The 20,194-nt window shown below is 28.6% G+C and overlaps 2 protein-coding genes across 5 annotated transcripts in view; both read right to left on the minus strand.

The window, feature by feature from the left end:
* Positions 1-2,767: 2,767 nt before the first annotated feature.
* On the minus strand, positions 2,768-4,896 carry LOC123266238 (musculin). Its single transcript, XM_044730359.1, has 2 exons — positions 4,195-4,896; positions 2,768-2,986 (listed from the first exon to the last, which is right to left on the minus strand). Exons 1-2 carry the CDS (start codon positions 4,510-4,512, stop codon positions 2,792-2,794), a joined length of 513 nt encoding a protein of 170 aa, XP_044586294.1. The 5' UTR covers positions 4,513-4,896; the 3' UTR covers positions 2,768-2,791.
* Positions 4,897-7,505: 2,609 nt separating this feature from the next.
* LOC123266234 (protein prickle-like) overlaps positions 7,506-20,194 on the minus strand; it is an 87,752-nt gene continuing 75,063 nt past the window's right edge. For 3 of the 4 annotated variants that reach the window (XM_044730351.1, XM_044730353.1, XM_044730352.1), the window contains 6 exons: positions 14,102-14,393; positions 12,179-12,715; positions 10,422-10,747; positions 10,022-10,345; positions 8,730-9,133; positions 7,506-7,816 (listed from right to left, as the gene is read on the minus strand). In XM_044730351.1, coding sequence (XP_044586286.1) covers positions 7,590-7,816; positions 8,730-9,133; positions 10,022-10,345; positions 10,422-10,747; positions 12,179-12,715; positions 14,102-14,393 — 2,110 coding nt within the window. In that variant the 3' untranslated portion in view covers positions 7,506-7,589. Of the gene's footprint in view, positions 7,817-8,729; positions 9,134-10,021; positions 10,346-10,421; positions 10,748-12,178; positions 12,716-14,101; positions 14,394-16,708; positions 17,419-18,733; positions 19,222-20,194 lie in introns of those variants that run through there. The other variant, XM_044730350.1, reaches the window with a different exon arrangement.

Here is a 20,194-nt window from a genome sequence, read left to right on the forward strand (position 1 = left end):
CTAGCTCAATTACGTTTCTAAGAATATAAAAATGAAAGCTCCTCCGTGATGTACTGTCTTATGGCTAGAGCAGGGGATATTCAATTTCCGCGTTTTCTCATTCATGAGATATATTATAATGGGGTCATACCGGTCACACCGGGCACTCCAGTTGCAACATTCGATTTAAACATCTCGGAAAACCATTTACTCCCATCTTCAACTAATCTACGGACAGTCATTAGGTATTAAGTAGGATTAAAACTTATTTCATCCACATTTATCCTTAACTACTAAACTATAGGAGTCTATTTTTAATTTAATTTATTATTATTGCTTTCAACTCCGAGATAATTTGATATAATAAACTTTTTTTTTTATTAAATTACATCATAAATGTATAAAAAATTTATAAATATAATTTTAAATGAAATAGATTTAAAAAAAATTTGTTTTTAATAAAAATTTAATTTTTTAACAATTAAAAATTAATAAATTAAAGAAAAACAACGAAATTTCAACAAATATTAACAAATTAATAAATTAAAGCAAAACAATGAAATTTCAAATATGTCTGGTCCTCTGAAGGCAAAGTCTATGCTAAAAAAGATGATGATTCGTTGAAGCTCTTGATAAGCTCTGAAGCTGATTTAGCTAAATTGGATTAGCAATTACCGTATAAAACTACTAACATCTTGTCATCTATCAATATTCTGAGCCTAAATATAAATAGTCTCTCTGCTCATTCACCGCAATTCGAAGCCTTAGTAAATGAGTTAAGGTTGTTGTTGCGTGATAGGCATTTCAACAGAAAATTATGAAATTTTTTTTATTGAAAGATAAATATATTAATAATTCATTACCAAAATTTCAGATCAATTGACCACACCGTTTTTGAGTAATATAATTAATTTTCGAAATTGTATCTTTTACACGTAGAGGTATAGAGAGATGGTAAAGTTAGTATGAAATCTTCCGTACCACTCGAGTGGGCCAAAGATTTCATACTCTTTATCATCTCTCTATACCGCTACGTGTAAAAGATGCAATTTCAAAAATTAATTACTCAAAAACGGTGCGGTCAATTGATCTGAAATTTTGGTAGTGAATTATTAATATATTTATCTTTCAATAAAAAAAATTTCATAATTTTCTGTTGAAATGCCTATCACGCTACAACTACCTTAAAGCCTCATATTATCACTGTTGTTGAAACATGGCTCACACCAAATAACCATGTCACTTTCAAGGATTATGTTATCCACCGTCGAGATCGAGGTCTTATTAATTCAAATGGACAGTATATTAGAGGTGGAGGTATTGCTTGCCTTATACACAACTCTTTACAATCCAAGTTACTTTTCTCATCTGAGGCACAGGATATCAACTATACTGACAGAAGATCTAAAACATTATCATCATCTTATTAGAAGAAGATCTGACAGAATTGCAGCGAAATTTAATAACATTCTTTTCAAAATGCCAAATTTCTCGACTACAATCTACGAGCATTCATTTGTAATCTCTGCAATTCGAATCCGGAAAGAGCTACCCACTGAAGTCATAGAATCACTCAGCCTAGACTCCTTCAAAAATAAAGCTTTTGAATTTTTTGTGAAACTAGAACGAGAAAATGTACTATAAATGTCAAACAGGCCATTTAAAAATTTTAAATCAAAAATTTACATTCTAAATTACTAAAGCATCTAATATGTTACCATTGAAAAAAATTAGCTTTCAAATATTGCTCATTCATTCTATTGTTGTTCTCATTCTTATAAATTGTACAGTACTATTAAATTTTGCAACTATGTTATTAAATCATTCAAAATTATTAACTTCCTTAAAATATGATGATGTTAGTCTTATATGTTTAATGTTGTTATACGTGTATTTTATTATAAAAATTATGTATATTATTGTCATTCGGCTAGTTTGCATTGACATAAAAATTGAATAAATAAATAAATAAATAAATAAATAAATAAAAGATATTTAGTTTATAATAAATTTCAATTTTATTTAAATTAAATTATATCATAAATGTCTAAAAAATTTATAAACATAATTTTAATTGAAATGTAATTTAAAAAAATTTTTTTTTACTAAAAACTGAATTTTTTAACAATTAAAAATTATTAAAAGTAAATAAATAAAAGAAGATATGTAGTATATAATAAATTTCAATTTTATTTAAATTAAATTACATCATAAATGTATAAAAATTTATAAATAGTATTAAAATATCGTTTTTTTTTTCACAATAAGTATAATTATAATTTATTTTTAAAATAATTCAAATAAATACTCAAAATTATATTGTAGGATCGGATTTTTTGTGACAAAAAATTATTTTACAATTTTTAATTAATACTTAATTAATTTTATTGAAGTAATAATTAATAAAAATGTAAAGAAGGTAATGCCCAACAAATGACTTAAAAAAAAAGTCTGGTAAATAGATAAAGTGCCGTTAAGTACTGTACACTGTACTGCTTATTTTAGGAAGATGATATATTGTTTTTATACTTAGCTTAATACAAAAGCTCCTTCTCAGTGTTTATTTAACTTTTAGTCTTCTCGATCCTTATGTCAATCTTAAACTACGACAGATCCTTTAGCGCTTCCGTTTTTGACCGGATGCTGATCAATTTTTTAAATAATAATATTATTTCATGTCAGACTAGTCAACTTTTTTCAAATATTGTATTATATATTAACATTAATGTAAATAAATTTAGTAGATATATATTTTTTTAATTAATTATTTGAGAAGAAAAGAGGGCACCCGAAAATAAAATAATAATTGTAATTAATAGTATATTTGGTGTGACTCGTGATTATATCGGTTGGATAAATTTTGGTAACGCTGTACTTCATTTGATTCGTGGTGTTGACGAAGACAATATTGATTATAATGCGATGATTCGGATGTCGATGATACGGGACAACTTGTGTTTACCAGGGCTGAGGATGATGTATTGTTTTGATAGGCAAACGGCCATGACTGACAAGAAATAAGAAAATTATTTTTATTAATAAAGTTAAATTTTCTTCAACAATTTTTTTTTTTTTTTTTTTTTTAATTGAGATATAAATATAAAATTTTATTGTTTTAGTTGTCAAAAAATACCTTCTATTATGTTTTGATGAATTTTATAATTTGTTTTAAAAATAATTTTAATTTTAATGAAAAAGAGTAAAATAATAAATAACACCAACTTTAAACGAAATAAAACTAGGAAAGTTCGTCGACTGATTTGATCCAACTGGTAAAATGTAAACAGACATCACTTTTATTAGTGAGTTTCTGAGAGAGATTTGTCCCACCTGGTGACAGCTATTTTCTTCTTTGTTAATATAACATTTAAGAATTTTGCTTTAAAATACAATAATTAGCATTTATTTTATTATTTTATTAAAATTTTTGAGCTTGTAGCTTAATAAAAAAAATTTTATTACGTTTTTTTTTAGTTAAAATATTATTTTTTTAAATATATGCTGGGATATATTTTTATAAATAAATTTCTTGTAATTTTAAGAAGTAAATATTTTGAAAAAAATTTAATTTGAATCAAGAAAATAATTTTTAAGCAATAACTTTGAGTTAGAAATTTGTTTAATACATTTTTTTTTGTTCAAATAAATTTTATTTAATTAAAATAAATTTTTTAGATATATATTGGCATATATTTTTACAAATAAATTTTTTCTAATTTTAAGAAATGAATATTTTGAAAAAAAATTAATTTAAATCAAAAAAATAACTTTTAAGCTATAAATTTAAGTGAAAAATTTTTAAATACATTTTTTCTTAATTAAAATGAATTTTTTAGATATATTCTGACATATATTTTTGTGTTAAAATTTTTCTTTCTATTTAAAAAAGTGAATTTTTTGAAAAAAAAAATTAATTTGAACTCAAAAACAATTTTTAAGCAATAAATTTGAGTTAGAAATTTTTTTAATAAATTTTTCTTGGTTCAAATAAATTTTATTTAATTAAAATGAATTGTTTAGATATATGTTGGCATATATTTATATCTAAAAAAATTTTTTTTTATTCTAACAAGTGAATATTAAAAAAAAAATTAATTTGAATCAAGAAAATAATTTTAAAGCAATAAATTTGAGTAAAACAAATTTTTTCTTAAATTTCACTTGATTGAAAATTTATTTTTTCTTCAATGAATAAAAAAAGATAAATAAACTTACCAAAGTAAGAGACAAAGGTTTTGACGAATCTAATTGACTATCAGTGTCTTCCCTTAAAACCGCCCTGAGATGAGCAATATAAGTAGCGGCCAATCTAAGTGTGTCCAATTTACTGAGCTTAGTATCGGCAGGGACCCAAGGAAGAGTAGTTTTAAGTCGACAAAAAGCTTTGCTTAAAACCCTCATCCTCGCTCTTTCCCGTGCATTTGCGGCATTTCTTGGTGCCCGAACTTCAATGTCGTCTTTGCTGTACTTTTCATCCATTGAATAATCTTCTTCGTCTAAATAAGACGTAGATATTCTTCTTTTCCGCGGCATTATCACTTTTACAATATAGAAAATAATTTTCTAATAAAAAAAATTTCTAAACTATTTTTCAAACAATTAAAACTCGACACGTAAAAGGGGTAAGACTGACAGGGTTCACTAGACAAGCGTAACTAATTGCTCGAGGCGTTAAGTGGATGCTGGAGTGGTTCGAGAAATGAGAGCACGAGATGATGATGACTATGAATGAGAAAAAAAAAAGCTAAAGAGGAGAAAAAAAATAATTTTAAAAGGCGGAAAATTAGTGACAGGGCGGGTTTTTGAGGCGGGACTAAATCTTTAAATGTTCCACTAACAGAAACTATGAGATGTTTTCTCAATAAGTCTTGAGCCAATCGTAAATCGTATGTGCTCTTAAACATATGCGCACACCTGGTTCCTTTGTTTTTAAGATTCGGTTTTGTGTTTGTTATTGTAAAAAATTTTTCATTTTTATCTTTTATTTTTAATATCTTCATTCGGACCCGTCAAATTATAGTTTTTTTTTTCCTTAGGTCTTTTAAGGGCCACGTGCCGAAATTTAAATTGATTAACAACTTCCGTATTTATCTTTACAAAAAAATCACTTTTATTTGTTTTGATATTTAATTATCTTCATTTTTTATTCAAATCTTTGTGAAACTTTCAGGTATTTTCTTTTTATTTTAATAAAAATCCTCAAACAAGTTTTTTTTAAATTCTTGAGTTTTAAATTTAATATTTTATGTCCGCTATTAAATTATGACAATAAATAATCGTAAACACAACTTTGTATTTAAAAATTAGACTTTAAATTGGGTGTTTAATTTAATTTATAGATTTTATTGATTAATAAATAATATTGTTTTTTTTTTATTTTTATTGAGTGTAATTTCCTGTTAAAGCAAGATCGTTTAATGGACCGTGAGCTCTTTTAAATTTCACAAATTTATTTTTATTAATAAATGTAAATTGAGTTATAACTTTCTAATAATTTATTATTTTTTTTTTATTATAAAAGAAGAAATAAGAAATTTGTCAAAATAATTAATAAAATTTGTTTAAATAATTATTTAAACTATTCAGAGGAACTTTTAAGGGTTCAGTTCTGTTTATTGAATAATTATATAAAGTCTTCCGCCGTCGGTAGATTCGTCTAGAAGATATGAGATATGAAATATCTATAATATATAAACAGTCAGGCACCACTCTAAAAATAGCTGGAAATTCTTTAAATATTTTGAAATTACATCATTTTAATTATAATTTTTAATTGAATTTATTACAATAATTATTGCTCTGCGTTGAGAGGAAAAATTATTATAATTTTTAGAAAATTAAAGACTTAAAAGTTCAACTATTAAAAACAACCAGCAACCTTGCAGTCACTATGAAACCGCCGTGACTTGTGAATTATAAATAAATAAAATTTTGCTTTATTAATTAACGCCTTTTGTTAAATTACACTGTAATTTCTTTATTATTGACGTTTTTAAAGATATAAAGTCATCCTGATGTTACATTCATCAAGAGCTTTCATTTGAGTACCCACATGCATTTTTGATATATTTGTCATATATTCATATATGTAATATATATAAATATATGATATATATATAAAAAATTGATGTGGATACTCAAATGAAAGGTCTCGATGAGTATAACATCGGGATGAGTTTATATCTTTAAAAATGCCAATAGTTCACAAGATACAAGGTCGTTTCTTAATTATGTTAAATTGCACTGTACTTTCTTAACTATTGATGTTTTTAAAGATATAACCTCATCTCGATGTTACACTCATCGAGAGCTTTCATTTGAATACCCACATGCATTTCTGATATATTTATCATATATACATCTATCTAATATATATAAATATATAAAATATATGAAAAATTGATGTGGGTACTCAAATGAAAGGTCTCGACGAGTGCAATATCGAGATGAGCTTATATCTTTAAAAATGCCAATAGTTTACAAGATACAAGGTCATTTCTTAATTATGTTAATTTGCACTGTACTTTTTTAACTATTGACATTTTTTAAGATATAAGCTCATCCCGACGTTACACTCATCAAGAGCTTTCATTTGAGTACCCACATACATTTTTGATATATTTTTCATATATACATATATCTAATATATATAAATATATGAAATATCGATGTGGGTACTCAAATGAAAGGTCTTGATTAGAGTAACATCGGGATGAGCTTATATCTTTAAAAATGTCAATAGTTCACAAGATAGGTCAATTCTTAAATATGTATCTAAAGATAGAGCATTTTTGAATGCAGCCTAATAATCAATGGGAATAAATTTTATATTTTATGACCATATATATGAGGCTAAAAAACATTTTATTACATCATAAGATTTAATTCCACACACGATCTCACTGATGTAAAATATAATCTAAGTTTTTGTAACAACATTCTTACTTTTATTAAACAATTTTAATTTTTGAAATTAACTTTTTTTAAAGATGTAATTTATAAGCCACAAGCTTGATGATCGTTTTTATATAAACTTTGATCATTAAGGTTTTTACAATCCTTATTTATTATCTACTGCAAAAAACACTCTCAATACTAACGTGCTTGTGTTAAAGTCGTAAAAAATGGGTAATATGTGGTTTTTATAAATTCATAAATAATAATGAGTCAAAATAAAATTAGTAAAATTATTTATTTATTAATGGCTTGTAAATAAATTTAAAAGCAAATTACTAGGTAATAAAATAAATAAAAAATCCATTTTGATAAAAGTAGTAGCAAATTTTTTTTTTTAATACATTTTTAATGGAAATTTATCCACCATTTATATTTACAAAAAAATCAATATGATTTTAACACTAAAATAAACTATTTAAAATTAATTTACCTTATTATAATTATAATACTAAATATAAAAGAAATAAAATGCTATGTTTATATACAAAAGCTTACGAAAAGCAAAAAATACAATAATTACTTTTTTATGATATGCAATGATCAATAAAATAATTTTTGATGACATTTTTATATTCTAATAGTAAACAATTAATATGATCACTTGTTTTTTTTATTTTAATTTCCATAAAATATAATAATAAAATTAACAGTAATCAAGATAAAATACATTTGTCAGCTTCTTTTTGAGACTGTGATAGATTTTGTCCGCGTCTTTTTGCACATGCTACTGCGTCATTAGGTACGTAGGATATTCTCACACCACCATAAGCTCTTCTAGGTGGTAACGCGTAGGCTGCTGCTTCGTCTGAGCTACTAGAAGAACTACATGTCGAACAACAACTTTCTTCATCGTCGTGTCTTGTAATGCGGCCAGCATTTTCTGGAAAAAAAAATTAAAATAGTTTGTTAATAATTTATTATAGAATTTTTTTTTTTTTAAATAAATTATTCAAATAATTAAAAACCGTCAAACAATTAAGAAATGACCTTGCATCTTGTGAACTATTGACATTTTTAAAGATATAAGCTCATATTGATGTCACACTCATCGAGACCTTTCATTTGAGTACCCACATCAATTTTTCATTTATTTTATATATTTATATATATATTATATATATGTATTTATGAAAAATATATCAAAAATGCATGCGGGTACTCAAATGATAGCTCTTGATGAGTATAACGTCGGGATGAGCGTATATCTTTAAAAAGGTCAAAAGTTAAGAAAGTACAGTGCAATTTAACAAATATCTTATGAACTATTGACATTTTTAACGATATAAGCTCATCTTGACATTACACTCATCGAGACCTTTTATTTGAGTACCCACATCAATTTTTTATATATTTTATATATATATATATGTATATGTGATAGATATATTAAAAATACATGTGGGTACTCAAATGAAAGCTCTTGATGAGCGTAACATCGCAATGAGCTTATATCTTCAAAAACGTCAATAGTTAAGAGAGTACAGTGCAATTTAACAATTATCTTGTGAACTATTGACATTTTTAAAGATATAAGCTCATCCTGATGTTATACTCATCGAGACCTTTCATTTGAGTACCCACATCAATTTTTCATATATTTATATATATTATATACATGTATATATGAAAAATATATCAAAAATGCATGTGGGTGCACAAATGAAAGCTCTTGCTGAGTATAGCATCGGGATGAGCTTATATCTTCAAAAACGTCAATAGTTAAGAAAGTACAGTGCAATTTAACAAAATTCATTATTTAATAAAGTTAAATAAATAAAAAAAACATGAGTTACCCCACGAAGTACTGGCAACTTGTTCAGGCTGCAAACTACGCGACCGAGGAACATGAAGTTTTGACGGCGAAGATGATGAGCAGGGGTTGTTTGTGAGCGGCATCGTAGACGTAGACAGAGCTTGGGCTTCGTCTCCTTCGAATCTTACTCGCCTGGATGTGGGTGTGGGTGGGTCTGTTATTGGAGCAGGATTACCACAAAGGTCCGTGCTGTCAGTTGAGATGTTTGGTATTAAATGAGGGAGAGGCGGTGGCGACGGCGGTGGAGGCGTTTGTGGTGAAATCGTCGTCGAATGTTGAGTTAATAGATGAGGAGGTGGAGGTAGCTCTGGCATACTTGACGCATGAGTTGGCGTTGAGTTTTGTATACATCGTAATGGTTCACGATCTCTTGCTTGCATTAGCCTGTTTGAATTATAATCATTAGTAGAACATGTTATTTGTCTTAATAATATAAATATATATAATAGCTAAAGATTACTTTTTATTTTTATAATTTAGATGATAAAAAATCGAGCTTAATTTCTGCTTTTAAGAAATTTTATATCGTTTTATAAAATAGTTCATTTATAATGATAAATTTTAAATATACTTAAAATTTATTTTAAAATTTTTGTAACAAGAAATTATTTTGTTAAAAATTCTCTATTTTATTTTTTCAGCTAAAAAATAAAATAGTAGAAAATTTTCAAAAAAAAATTTTTGTATTAAAATCATCAAAAAATAAAGTTGTCAAAAATTTTAATCAAATTAATTTTTTAGAAAAAAAATTTTCATATTTAAAAAAAAATTTTTTTTTTCTCTTACTATAGAATAAAATTTTGCATTAAATAAAATTTGATCATTAATTTTTTTTGTACCTAAAAAATTAAATTAAATATTAAATCTTAATAAATTTTTGAAAATTTAATAAATTAAATATTAATATTAAGGTAAAAGCCCCAATAGATGATCACGTACCAGTATATGATCATATATTGGGGCTTTTACCTTAAATATTAATTAATCTAATTAATAGAATAAATAAAATTTTTTTGACTGGAATATTTTTATTTTAAAAAAGGTTTTGTTTAATTAAATTAGATATTTAATTAATTTTTTTTAATATTAATTTTTTCCCATCAAATTTATAAATAAAATAATTACTAATTGATCCTGTGAGAGTAAAATACTTTTTAAAATTTATTTAAAAAAATATCCAAGCTAAATATTAATTAAGAATATAAAAAAAATCATTGAATAAATTTTTTTAAATGTGATTAATAAATTTTGGTAGCAAAAAAAATGATCTACCTTCCAAGTTCACTGGGATTTGTTTCTTCCGTGTGAGTATTACGCTCTTGTAAAAGCCTTTCAAGATTACGTTCTAAAATAACTCTGTCCAAGCCAGCAGATCGTGACCCAGCATTCGGAAGGCTTTCACAAGTAAAATCAAAGGTAGAAATCTGCGTGGGAGTTGTTGCAAGTGACGTAGAGCCTTGGTAATGTTTTCTTGATACTCTAGGAGAATTTCTAGCTGAGCCAGAGGTATGTGCAATGGTATGATGCCTCGTTGTTGATAGTGGCGGGCTAGAAGACCCCTCACTTGGCGTTGGCGGAGGCAGTTTCCTGTTTTGTCTGAAATAAGACACCATTAAGTTAGAAAAATAAATTTTGTGAGAAGAAAAACAAACTGGATTTAAAGAAAACTCACTTGGGAAATGAAGGAGGCGGCGGAGCTATTGGAGGCCCGGCTGACGAGTCGCTTGGGGTCGTAGGTGGCTCACCCTTGCTGCAGGCGATGCTGCAATAAATTGCGCCTCTTCGCGGAAGAAAAGGTCGCCCAAGAAGAGACGTTCGGCAGGTAGCGCAGCAAAAACACGCCTCGGTAGCGTGCCAGTGTTGACCCTCGTGCGACATTTGACCCTGGTCTACCCCGATTGGCTCGCCGCAGCTGTCACAATATTCCGCGAAAGACGCGTCGAAACAATGCAGACAGTACGGTCGTCCTTCTCGCATTACGTATCGTTGGCCGCCAAGCTGCAATTTGAAGATATTTTACAATTTTTGGTTTTTTTAAAGATACAAGGTAATTTTTTAATTATGTTAAATTGCACTGTACTTTCTTAACTATTGACGTTTTTAAATATATAAGCTCATCCTGATGTTAATCTCATCAAAAGCTTTCATTTAAGTACCCACATGCATTTTTGATATATTTATCATATATACATATATATATATAATACATATAAATATATAAAATATATGAAAAATTGATGTGGGCACTCAAATGAAAGGTCTTGATGAGTATAACATCGGGATGAGTTTAGATCTTTAAAAATGTCAATAGTTTACACGATACAAGGTAATTTCTTAATTATGTTAAATTGCACTGTACTTTCTTAACTATTGACGTTTTTAAAGATATAAGCTCATCCCGATGTTACAATCATCGAGAGCTTTTATTTAAATACCCACATGCATTTTTGATATATTTTTCATATATATATATATAAATATATAAAATATATGAAAAATTGATGTGGGTACTCAAATAAAAGGTCTTGATGAGTGTAACATCGGGATGAGCTTATATCTTTAAAAATGTCAATAGTTCACAAGATACGTTCGTTTTTTAACTATGTTAAATTGCACTGTACTTTCTTAACTATTGATGTTTTTAAAGAAATAAGCTCATCCCGATGTTACTCTCATCAAAAGCTTTCATTTGAGTACCCACATGCATTTTTGATATATTTTTCATATATACATATATGTAATGTATATAACTATATGAAATATATTAAAAATTGATGTGGGTACTCAAATGAAAGGTCTCGATGAGTGTAATGACAAGGTGAGTTTATATCTTCAAAAATGTCAATAGTTCACAAGGTATTTGTTAAATTGCATTGTACTTTCTTAACTATTGACATTATCAAAGATATGAGCTCATTCCGATGTTACACTCATCGAGAGCTTTCATTTGAGTACCTACATGCATTTTTGATATATTTTTCATATATACATATATATAATATATAAAATATATGAAAAATTGATGTGGGTACTCAAATGAAAGGTCTTGATGAGTGTAACATCGGGATGAGCTTATATCTTTAAAAATGTCAATAGTTCACAAGATACAATGTCATTTCTTAATTATATGATCTAAAAAACTTTTAAACCAAAAAACTAATTTTTAAGAGTTTTGTCTTAAAAGAAAAAATAAATTTTTCATTCAAGAATTTTTCTACTTAAGTAACTGTTTTTTTCAGTGTATACTTTTCTCTTTTCAAACCGTATAGGAATAATTACAAGAATAATTTCTCTCCATGTAGTTGATTTACATGGTATCATTTTCTATTATAAAAAAATTCTCATAAATAGCACCAGTGAATATAAATATAAACATTTCCAACAAATTTCCATTAGAATAATAACAATTATTATAAAAGTAGATTATACCTGTCGATCGCACTCGAGACACGCAAAGTGTCTCATGTGCCAAGCTCTCCCCTCGGCCTCGGTGCACTCATCCGCGAGAATAATTTCATCGCAAGCGCAGCATCTTGGCTTGAGAGTTTCAGCGTGGTGTCTTCCGCAGTAGAGCCTACCCTCGCGCCAAAAGTAAATGAGATCAACCAGCAATTGCTTGCAAATGCAGCAAATGAAGCAGGCGGGGTGCCAAAGTGCGGTGGGCCCAGCTCTGCTGGCTCCGATGGCCATTTCCCCGGCGGTGATTGCCCTGTTGCATTCACGACAATCGGTACCGTGAGGTCGTTCTACTTGACTCGCATGTCCTCGACCAAGGGCCTCACGTTTCCTCTGAGCAGCAAACACGCGAAGCTCTCGTTTTTCCTCCTCGCTGAGGCCACTGCAGTATCGCGCCTCGTTATCATGAGGCGGCAACTGCTGTAGCAGCTGCTTCACTCGCTCCCTTTCCCCCGCACTCCCGACGTAAGGAATCTTCTCCTCCGGTAGCGAACTGAAGTACAAATGAACCTTAGGGAAAAAATTCAGAGTTATTTTTTGCTGAACTCAAGTGATTGAAATATTTTTATTGTTACAATTAAAATTTACACGCTGCTTGTATCTACACCTTTAATTACTACTCGAGAAGATGATAATTAAGAGCTGGAGATGTAATTGCTCCTGATTGGATTAGTGCGTTGAAATAAAGAAAAAGTTTCTTTATTTAAAACACAATAAATACTTCAATTTAAATATTTTATTCCAACTCTCATTTAAAAACGCAAAGACTGATTTTTAAATAAAAAATAAAATAAATCCGAGAATTTTTGGGATTCTTTTAACAAGTCGGTTATATCTTGAACCAGCGTTATCGCCTGTTTTAATTCAAGAAAAATAAATTCTTGATTAAAATACAGGTTATCTTGTTTGAAAATAGTAAAGTTCTTTGTTTAAGACTAAAATTCTTGAATCAATAATTTGTTCTCTTGAGTCTCGAGTTTTATATTCTTGATTCAAGAGGACGATTCTTGATCTACACTGATAGAAGGATTTATTTGTATTAAAAAAATATTTGTTAATAGTTAACAAATCATTTATTAGAGACCATTTTTTAGTATCAAACAAATATTTCTTAGTATTTAAAATGATTTGTTTGTATTTAATAAATCAGATATTCATTTATTAAATATTAATAAATCTTTTTAAATACTAAGAAATATTTGTTAAGGACTAAAAAGTGGTCTCTAATAAATGATTTGTTAAATATTAACAAATATTTTTAACTATAAACAAATCCTTCTATCAGTGTAAGAAAATAATTTTTAAGAGAACCTTAGGTATTTATTCAAGAATTTGTTTTCTTGAAACTCGTTTTCTTAGTGAAGAGAAATTCTACAACTTCGATCAAGAGTATATTATCTTCGTGAGATGCAATCAAATTCGACATCAAAAAACACAATTCCCTTCAACTAAGAATAATTTTGTTTTTCTCGAAGAATTTTATATTCTTGGTTGAAGAAAAAAATTGTTGCTTAAAAATACCAAAAGATACTTCAAAACAATACCCAATATTTTATTTTAACCCATTCTGAAATTTATTTGAGACTTATTTTTAAAGGTATAGAAAGTAACAGAAATCGGAAAATTTTTGGTATTCTTGGAACAAGTCGGTAATATCTTGAACCAACGTTACCGCCTGTCTAAATTCAAGAAAAATAAATTCTATCAGTTATCTTGTTTAAAAATAGTAAAGTTCTTCGTTTAAGACTAACATTTTTGAATCAATAATTTTTGAATTTATTCTTGACTCACAAGTGAATTATTTCAAGCCGAATATCTCAAAACAAGATTTAAATTTCGAATTATTTTTTTCTCAGTTTTTTTATTATTACCGAAGCGTATAACAAAACTAATTACCTGGTCGGGTCTGAGGCCCGGCGGGACCCACGTGTATTCTTCAAGCGCGCAACCGCTATCGTCATCGCTCTGAGAAAGTCGCTGATGGTGATGTATAAGAGGGTCTTGGAGCGCAGGTGGTGCCTCGATGGGGCTCTTAAACGGTTCTTGATGAGGAGGAATACCTCCGCCGCTCGGAGAGGATGTACTGGTGTTTTGAAATGCCATTGCCATTGCCATCGATGAGTCCGTTGACTTGATACTCGTCCGGTGGTGATCCTCCCGCGGACATCTGCAGCTCCTGCACACCTTCCTGTTAAAAAAACAACAATACAATCATTATTAATAATTTGTATTTTATATTTTACATTATATATCTATATCTATATTATAAATATATTGACGAGGATTAAATAGTTTGCGGTTTTTGCAAATAAAAGATTATCTCGAAGGGCGTCGCGCCAATTAAGCACTCCGCGGGATCATTTTCTGGTCTAATCGCTGTAGGCGATTTGCGGGCTGTAAATCACCGGTTATTGCGCAATGAAGACGCGCGTGCGGATCCAATTTAATAAAATCGAAGCTTACTTAATATACGGCCCTACTGAATAAGACGCTGAGAAATAAGAGACAGGATAAGATAAGACGAAGCGTCCAGTATCGAGCTGTTGAAGGAGTGCAATATTAATGAATTAATGTTTATTAAAAATAAGACCCAGAATACATTTTATGCTTCTATGTGTGCATATATATGTATAGCAGAGGTAGTGAAATAAAATTATTATTGAATGAGTCTGTGTAGAGAACCCCCGGGTGATTATTTACTAACGAGTACACGGAAAAAAAAATATTTTCACTCAATAACAATATTCTTGTGGGCAGAATATTTTCAGGAAGATATAAATTCTTTTTTTATTTTTTATGAAAATTAATTTAGCAGATATTTGATAATTTAAAAAATTTTTTAACAAGTAAATTATGGTAAAAAAATTGAAATTTTGCTTTATTAAATAATGAATTTTGTTAAGTTGCACTGTACTTTCTTAATTGTTGACATTATTAAAGATATAAGCTCACCCTGACATTACACTCATCGAGACCTTTCATTTGAGTACCCACATCAATTTTTCATATATTTTATATATTTATATATATTATATAAATGTATATATGAAAAATATGTCAAAAATGCATGTGGGTACTCAAATGAAAGCTCTTGATGACTATAACATCAGGATAAGCTTATATCTTTGAAAAAGTCAATAGTTAAAAAAGTACAGTGCAATTTAACAAAAGTCATTATTTAATAAAGCAAAATTTTACTTGTTTATAGTTCACATAGTGACTGCAAGGTTGTTAGTTTTTATTAAAAAAAATTTATTGAAGAAAAAAAATCTTGACAATTACTTTTAAGAGTTTAATAATTTTAAAAAATTTATTTATCAAATTTAAAATTTAAAAGAAAATTTTGAGTTATCAATTTTTGATTTAAAATTTTTTTAAATAAAAAAAAATAATTCCTAAATATAGTACGAAAAATTTTCTAAAAAAAAAGATATTACCAGCAAGAATAAAATTAAAAACAATCAATAATTATGCTTTTTGCCGTATTATTGCATAAAAAAAGAGCTTATATCTTCAAAAATGTCAATAATTAAGAAATGACCTTGTATCTTGTGAATTATTGACATTTTTAAAGATATAAGCTCATCCCGTTGTTACATTCATGGAGACCTTTCATTTGAGTACCCACATCAATTTTTCATATATTTTATATATTTATATATATATATGTGAAAAATAGATCAAAATGCATGTGGATACTCAAATGAAAGGTCTCGATGAGTATAATGTCAGGGTGAACTTATATCTTTAAAAATATCAATAATTAAGAAATGATGTTGTATTTTGTCATTTAATGATGCTATTGAAGATATAAGCTCATCTTGATGTTACACTCATCAAGAGCTTTCATTTGAGTACCCATATGCATTTTCATATATTTTTCATAAATGTATATATATAATATATATAAATATATGAAAAATTGATGTGGGTACTCAAATGAAAGGTCTCGTTGAGTGTAACATCAAGATGAGCTTATATCTTTAAAAAGGTCAATAATTCACGAGATACAAGGTCATTTTTATGTACCCAGAAATAGATTTTGAAATTATTCAATTTTTTTTATCCTACTAATTTAAAAAAAATTCTTGAACTAAGAAAAACAATTTTTAACCTTAATGAGCGTATTGAAGGATGATTCTTTAAGTGAAGAACCCGCGGGTGCTCGTACCCTAACGAGAATTAATACTTCGGATCCAGGCGACTCGTTAATATAAACTATCTCAAATTAATATTCCTGTCGATGTTTTATATATATTAAAAAAAAATAAGGATCTAACAGAGATATTAAAGATGGTTTGTTTAACGACAATGACCTTCCAGAAGAATACTTGTCGGCTTATTCCCACGGGGGAAAAAGTAAGGGGCGTCACGGTTCTGTTACTACAAATTTGTTTTACCCGTATACATTTATTATAACTCATCCTTTTTTCTTTTTATTCATTTGTTTGTTAATTTAAAAATAGCAGGGAGGATCTTGAAAGAAAATGGACTTAGACTTACTCATCCTGATACCCGCAGTTAACAACACCATCACCATGGTAATCGTTGAATTCAGTGCACCTAGCGACTACTCGGGGATTCTGCCTTTGTTCATGATTGAGTGAATCGCTTAAGTAATCGTGCGGAACGCAGACACGCGCACCGGTAAGAAATTGAACACATTTTTCCGTGGGACTGGCTCGAGGACTGGCTAATACCGAGGCCCCGGATATTTCCGTCCCTCCCCCACCTACCCCAGAGTCTTCGCCTCTTATAATGTCTTCGAGGCAACATCCCGGAGCGGAATTCCCGTCCGAGTTGGGCCTCGCTGATGAGATCCAGCTCCCGGGCTCCTGGAGGTCCAGGGCAGGGTTGACGTTCGCCTGGGAGTTTTTCCTCCCGTAGAGCTTCCGCAAATAAGCTTCCTGATGGGCCCGCGTCGCCCAGCACCCCGTCGCCCACCAGCGCTTCGAGCCAAAGAGCAAACTAGTCTGCCTCCTTCTAGCCAAGCTCGACATCTCGGTACACTCTTTTCCGGGTAAATTAATGATTGATGCATCCTTTCTTATCGTCTCTGTCACCTTGTCTTCTTTTTCTCCCTCCTTACAACTTTTAAATGATCACTATCACTTTTTTTTTTTTTATATTTCCAGCTTTTAAGGTCTTATTTTTTAAACTTCACTATTTTTATTTTTTCTTCCATTTAATTTTTATAAAATCCACTTCTGAGCCTGTGATAAAAGTACTCCGGTTAGTGCAAAAAATAATTTAAATCAAGGGTAATATCATATTAGGGTGTAGCAAAAAAATTGATGATTTTTTTTCGATCCAGTCAAAATTTAAATTCTTAATTTTTATTTTTAATAACCCCCATGAAAAAAAAAATATATGTCGAAATACATAAAAAATATATAAATTATGTATAGTAAATATATTTTTAATAACTAACTTTTGGTCGATTTTTATATATATTTTATACATTTCAAATATATTTTTTTTATATTTTTAGCTATGTATCTTAAGATATATTTTGAATATATCTAAAATATATTTAAAATATATATGAAAATCGGCTAAAAGTTAGTTATTAAAAATATATTTACTATACATATTTTTAATATATTTTTATATTTTTTATAGATTTTTAATATATTTTTTTTTCATGGGGGAACGTAGGAAGAAATATTATTAAACTTTGTTATTTTATCAAAAAGATCGATAAGATATCAAAAAATATATATATTTTCTGTAGAAAATTTAACGCTCTACAAAAAAGGTACACTGATAAAAAAATTAACTTGATTCAAGAGAAAAATTCTTGAACGAAGAAAATAATTTTTAAGAGGGAAATTGTCTTTAATCAAGACGAAAAATTCTTGAATAGAATTTCCTTAAATCAAGAAAAATTTATTTAGTTCAAGAATTTTTATACTCAAATCAAGATTAAATTCTTCAAAATTATATTCTTGATTTAAAAACATTTTTTTTCTGTGTATCTTATGATTTTTCAATAAATTCATTTTTTTCAAAAGTTATTTGAGGATAAATTTACCTAAATTATGAAATTTTATTTAATTTCTGGCGAAATTATTATTATTTAGATAAAATTCTTTAAAAAAAACATCAAAATTCGAGTTAAAAAAAAATATTCATTCTTAATTTTTGGTTTAGATGTTCTCCGAAATAGATAAAAAATTTTTATTTCAACAATAATCACAATTTCGCCTTAAATAAGAGAAAAACTGACAATTTAAGATCTGTTTTTTTAACTTAAAATAATTAAAAAAAAATGAATTTTATCAAAAAATCACAAGATACCTTTTTATAGATCGTTAAATTTCCTAAAAAAAATCTTAGCCACACTAATTTGTAAAATTCTCGTAAAATTGCAAAGTTTTCATCTATTTCTTCCCAAGAAAAGCAAAAAATTCGTATTTGCGGCTTTCTAAATCTCAAAATTTGACAAAATATTTATTAGAAATTTTTTTGATACACCCTAATAAATTTATATATATATATATATATATATATATAAATATATATAACCGGTAGTGGAGGAAAGATTAACGTTTTAATACAAGTCGCGTATCTCGGAACTCCAGACAAGCCACTTGCTCGGCAGTTGGTTAACTTTTCTCTCAACTTCTTCACTCGTATCCACTCACATCGTGAATCGCCAGCCGGCTATTGCTTTCTTACGTGATTGCCTCGCGTGTCGTTTTTCTTCCCACAAAAACTATTTCTTCTTATTAGTTTTTTATCATCCACATCGAAATTAGTCAATCTTTGTATCGAGAATGCAATTCACCGTCTTAAATTATCATTATATTCTCCATTTCTTCTTCTTCTTCTTAGTTTGATCATTTGTACTGGAGTATTTTTAAAAAATACCTCCGACATTTGGAGCAATTAATGTCGAGAGCGAAGATAAACAAATTAACGAAAACACTTTGAAGATTTTTTAGAAGAAATAATAGAGAAGAAACTCACAATAAACTTGCACGATCGCTTACGGTTGCGCGGACACTGAGTAGAGTGTTCTTTGGTCGTTCAGCCCCAAGTGGAATAGTGGGGCCCCTTGGGCCTTAAGGAAGGGAGTTAAGTCGGTGATGAAGAAAGAGGAAAAGTACTTTCAGCTCGGCACCTTCTGGAACAACGACAAAGACAGAGACAACTGCTAAGTCGTAGAGGATACTAATGTGTGTGTGCGGAGCTAAAAGCGTTTACGCCTACCCTCTCTTTTCCTCTTTTTCCCGCAAGATCACCACCGCCATCCGCTTCACGGTTACATACATGTAGATATTATATGAGTATCATGTATTGGAGTTCCGACGCCTCAGGCAGTGTAAGCGAGTAAACTAAAAACGTGAGAGGCATGTTTGCGGCTTACGAATCAATCGATCTCCATAGATCCTGTCTAGTCTGTGTCCAGGAGGTAACTCATTTTTTATCCAATGTTATGAAATCTTTTGAGTTGAGCTCCGGCTATAAGTAATCACTTAATGTACTCTATTTGACAGGAACCACTGATGGGATTTTTTATTACTAATAATCTGATGTGTACATTTAATTATACACGTACTGATAAAATCTTTTTTTTTCTACACTAAAAAAATTAACTTTTAAAAGAAATAAAATAAAAGAAACTAGCAACCTTGCAGTCTCTATGTGATTGCCGTGACTTGTGAAATTTAAATAAATAAAATTTTGCTTTATCAAATAATGAATTTTGTTAAATTGCACTGTACTTTCTTAACTATTGATGTTTTTAAAAATATAAGCTCATCCCGACGTTAAACTCATCAAGAGCTTTCATTTGAGTACCCACATGCATTTTTTATATATTTATCATATATACATATATATAATATATATAAATATATGAAAAATTGATGTGGGTACTCAAACGAAAGGTCTTGATGAGTGTAATGTCGGAGTGAGCTTATATCTTTAAAAATGTCAATAGTTCACAAAATACAAGGTCGTTTCTTAATTATGTTAAATTGT

The sequence above is a fragment of the Cotesia glomerata genome, linkage group LG5 (assembly GCF_020080835.1).
Source record: "Cotesia glomerata isolate CgM1 linkage group LG5, MPM_Cglom_v2.3, whole genome shotgun sequence".
NCBI classification, from domain to species: Eukaryota; Metazoa; Arthropoda; class Insecta; order Hymenoptera; family Braconidae; genus Cotesia; species Cotesia glomerata.

Excerpts from the sequence above, each read along its gene's own strand:
- LOC123266238 (XM_044730359.1), bottom strand. The coding sequence starts at position 4,512 with ATGCCGCGGAAAAGAAGAATATCTACGTCTTATTTAGACGAAGAAGAT. Across the intron at positions 2,987-4,194 it reads AACCTTTGTCTCTTACTTTG|TCATGGCCGTTTGCCTATCA; the intron begins GTAAGTTTATTT and ends ATTTCTTGTCAG.